General features: G+C 53.2%; 1 protein-coding gene across 1 annotated transcript in view; it reads right to left on the reverse strand.

The window, feature by feature from the left end:
• Fhad1 (forkhead associated phosphopeptide binding domain 1) overlaps positions 1-3,369 on the reverse strand; it is a 119,575-nt gene that overhangs the window by 66,180 nt on the left and 50,026 nt on the right. The window contains exon 11 of the mRNA XM_021160433.2: positions 1,958-2,122. Within this exon, the coding sequence (XP_021016092.1) occupies positions 1,958-2,122 (165 nt within the window). The remainder of the gene's footprint in view (positions 1-1,957; positions 2,123-3,369) is intronic.

Genomic DNA, 3,369 nt, shown 5'->3' on the forward strand with positions numbered 1-3,369 from the left:
GCAAGGCAAACGCTTTACTGACTGAGCTATTTCTCCAAATCCCCCACCCACTTGTAAACTTTTTAACCTGTTCTTGGCCACAAAGGGCTGGAAAGGGATATCTTTCCAGGGGATAGGGAGAGGAGAAAGCACACGTGTGTTCCCAGGTGCCTTGGGCATCAGCTGTCCCAAAGCTTCTGTTCATTGTGAGGCATTTTTATGTCTCTGGAGCCAGCATGGTGCAGGCATGGAATGGGCACTCCGGAGGGGTTTGCTGGGTACTGGGATATGGAAACCTACCAGTCAGGTGCCTCCCATGGGTTGGAAATTTTAGCGTTTGGTGGAGGGGATGGCCCTGTGTGTAAAGCTTAGAGAATCCCAAGTCTAAGGCACCCTAGACTCCCTCAGGAAGCAGAGGCTAAGAAGCCTGGTTGGGAATTTACTCCCACGGCACCCCAAGGCCTGCGCCTGTGATCCGCTGGACAGGGTGGGCATTAAAGACTAACGTATATCCTCAAGGGGACCCGGGGGACCCACCAGATGATATTCAAAATCACAGAACGGTCCATAGGACTCAGAACTCGGGAAAACAGAGATGATGACAGTACAGGAGACTTTCAAGCCAGGAGCTCCAAACTGTCCCCTGGTTTCATGGCCAAAGGAGGGGTCAAGCTAGCCAAGAAGTTGGTTAGGTGGGAAAGCCCTACATGTAAGGTGACTGCTTGTAGTGAGAGGGATAGGGTGACAGGTTCTCAGATGCTGTGCTGGGAGCTGGGGACAATGGGCTGGGCTGAGAATGTCAGCTGGGCCTGGCCTTGAGGTAAAGAGAAGGCCAGGAGGCAGGAGGAAGGCTGACTCCCTCCCCCTGGAATCTATGCACGGAGCTGTCCCATGATCCTTTAGGTGACCCAGCTTGGAGCTGACATGAAGGCCTTTGGACAAGGAGCACAGCCCATGCTCTCAGTTCAGGTATATTTGGGGAGGGGGAACTATAAGAGAGCAATGGAGATGAAGGAGCAGTCTAGGGACTGTGTGAGGGGACAAGGGACTGAGGACCTACTAGAGAAATCACAGCTGTAATGTGGTATTTGATGACAAGTTGAACAGCTGTCCAGTGATCAGCACCACTTGATGGAGTGAGTATACCTCTCCATGTCCCGAGTGCGGGGACCAAGCCTGCTTATACAACCTGGTTACAGCTCGGATCAGCAAAGAAATAGAAATTGTGTGAACTTGGTGCAGGATAATATGGAATTATGGTCCTTAGCATTTTTGAGGTGACTCACAGCCCTTCTGAGACCCTGCTAAGTGGTTATAGTAGACGTTCCCCACCCCACCCCCAGACACAGAAGCCAAACATCTCGGGACACAGAGTGCGTCTTGAGCACCATCAGGTGGGGAGTCAGCAGAGATGCCCAGGGAGAATCCAGAGTAGCTGTCCTGGAGAGCTTTTAAGGCCTCTGTGCTTGGCTTTTCATTGGCTCTCCCCAAGCCCTTGGTAAAGTCTTACATCATTTTATATTGTTCACAGCAGAGCCCTGCACAGTGGAAGGCCCATTGGTCATCTTGGGCCAGAGCAATGGAAAAAGCGCCCTCCTGCCCAGCCAGGCAAGGACTCTCACTACCCTGCCCAGGATCATCTCTGCCTAGCATGGACTTTGGACACTTAGAGCTCACTTACTTAAAAAAGAGACATTTCCTTATGGCCACTGAGAATCTGCGGGGGGTGGGTGGGGAGGGTGGGGGGGCTCTTGGGGGAGGAAAGACTAGGGAAAATGCCTACACTGAAAGCAATAGGAGAAACTCTCCAGGGGGGAGAGGGGGGGAACAGGCAGCCCCGGGGCAGGCTGGCTGCCTGGCCAGGGTCTTGGGTCACAGTCACAGCACACTATTGGAGTGAGGACATCCCAGCTGTTGGTAGGTGGAACATCCAGTCTTTAGGCATCACGCCCCACTCCACCTCGCCCCACCCTGACACCAGACTTGGCTGCCTGGTGTAGGAGACCCAGCAAGGAGGGTCATGGAACGCTCCTACCTGGCCTACTGCCCTTTCCAAATTGATTTTAATGAGGTTCTCTCTGTTCCCCATTTCTTGCAGCTGAAGCAATTTCCTTCTGGAATCTTCCTGAAGCTTCTCTTCGACCTGAAAGGATGACCAAAGCATGTGCTGGCCGCTGCTAATGTGGCCATGAGGCAGGCGGTCTGCGGGGGGAGCCCTCCATGAGGTTTAATGGCCTGGGGGCGGGGGTGTCCCAGAGGGACGCACAGGAGCGGCAGCCCACGTGGCAGGGGGCAAAAGTGAGTCTGGCGAGGAAGCTGGCTTATGAGGCTTCGTCCCCTGGGCCCGGCTGAGTTAGTCCTACCCCAGGCCTGAATCCGAGGGCAGTCCCTAATAGGTCATGTGACTTCAGAGTCTTGTTTTGTTGGTCTGTGACTCGGTCTTTGGGGGATGGGGGGAGAGGGCAATGTTTCTAGGACCGCCTCGAGTTACCATGGGTTAAGAGTGTTTGGAGAAGTGGTGAGATTTTTATAACGGCTCTACGTGTGTGTTTGTGTTAGCTGTCACAAGTAAAACTGCAAGATAAACCTTTCTCCAATATCCTCATACCCTAAGTCCACGGGGGGTTTCGTAAATATTGTTATTAGGAATACAGTCCAGAATATGTCATCAGTGGGGACCACTCAGGGAGGTCAGCCAAGCAAGACTTTGAAAGAGATGGAACTTGCAGAAGGCATTCAAAAGGGATGGGGGGGGGGGGTGGTCTGGGGCGTGGCTACTCATTCCCTCCCTGTAAGCGCAAAAGTGTTCAATTCTACCCTCTGCTGGCCATTGGATGCACTGCATCTCCGTTCATAACTAGTTTTTCCAAATTAGATGTTTGACAGGATGGGCTTCTGAATGGCATGTTCATACACGTTTATAATGTATTCAGAACACGCCCATTCCTCGCTACCCCTCCTTCTCTCTCCCATATCGGTCCCTTTCTCTTCCTGACCTGTCTGTCCCACTTCCCTGGGGACCATGGCTCTAACCTGTATTAGAGGCTGGGGTACACCTTCAAAGGAAGGTGTTTCATGCGGAAGCAGACTCACAAGCCTCTTATTGGGGTCTGGAGAGGAGTGCGCCACAAATACACACCCCAAACCCTTCAGCACTTTGTCCAGAGCCCTGTGGGGCAGCGAAGAGCCCCTCACACTCAGGCTGCCTGAGAAGTCCGCTTTGGTTTTCATTGCTCACCCTGAAGGTCCTCCCAGCTCTAAGGAGGGAGGGACTTCAATGTCTGGCCTTGGGCCTGCTCTGTATCCCTTAGTGTTCTCCACCCTGGTTCCCAGCCCAAAGCCTCAGAGTCAGCCACAGCCACAGCCACAGCCACAGCCACAGCCACAGCC

Source organism: Mus caroli, chromosome 4 (genome assembly GCF_900094665.2).
Source record: "Mus caroli chromosome 4, CAROLI_EIJ_v1.1, whole genome shotgun sequence".
In the NCBI taxonomy this organism is placed as follows: Eukaryota; Metazoa; Chordata; class Mammalia; order Rodentia; family Muridae; genus Mus; species Mus caroli.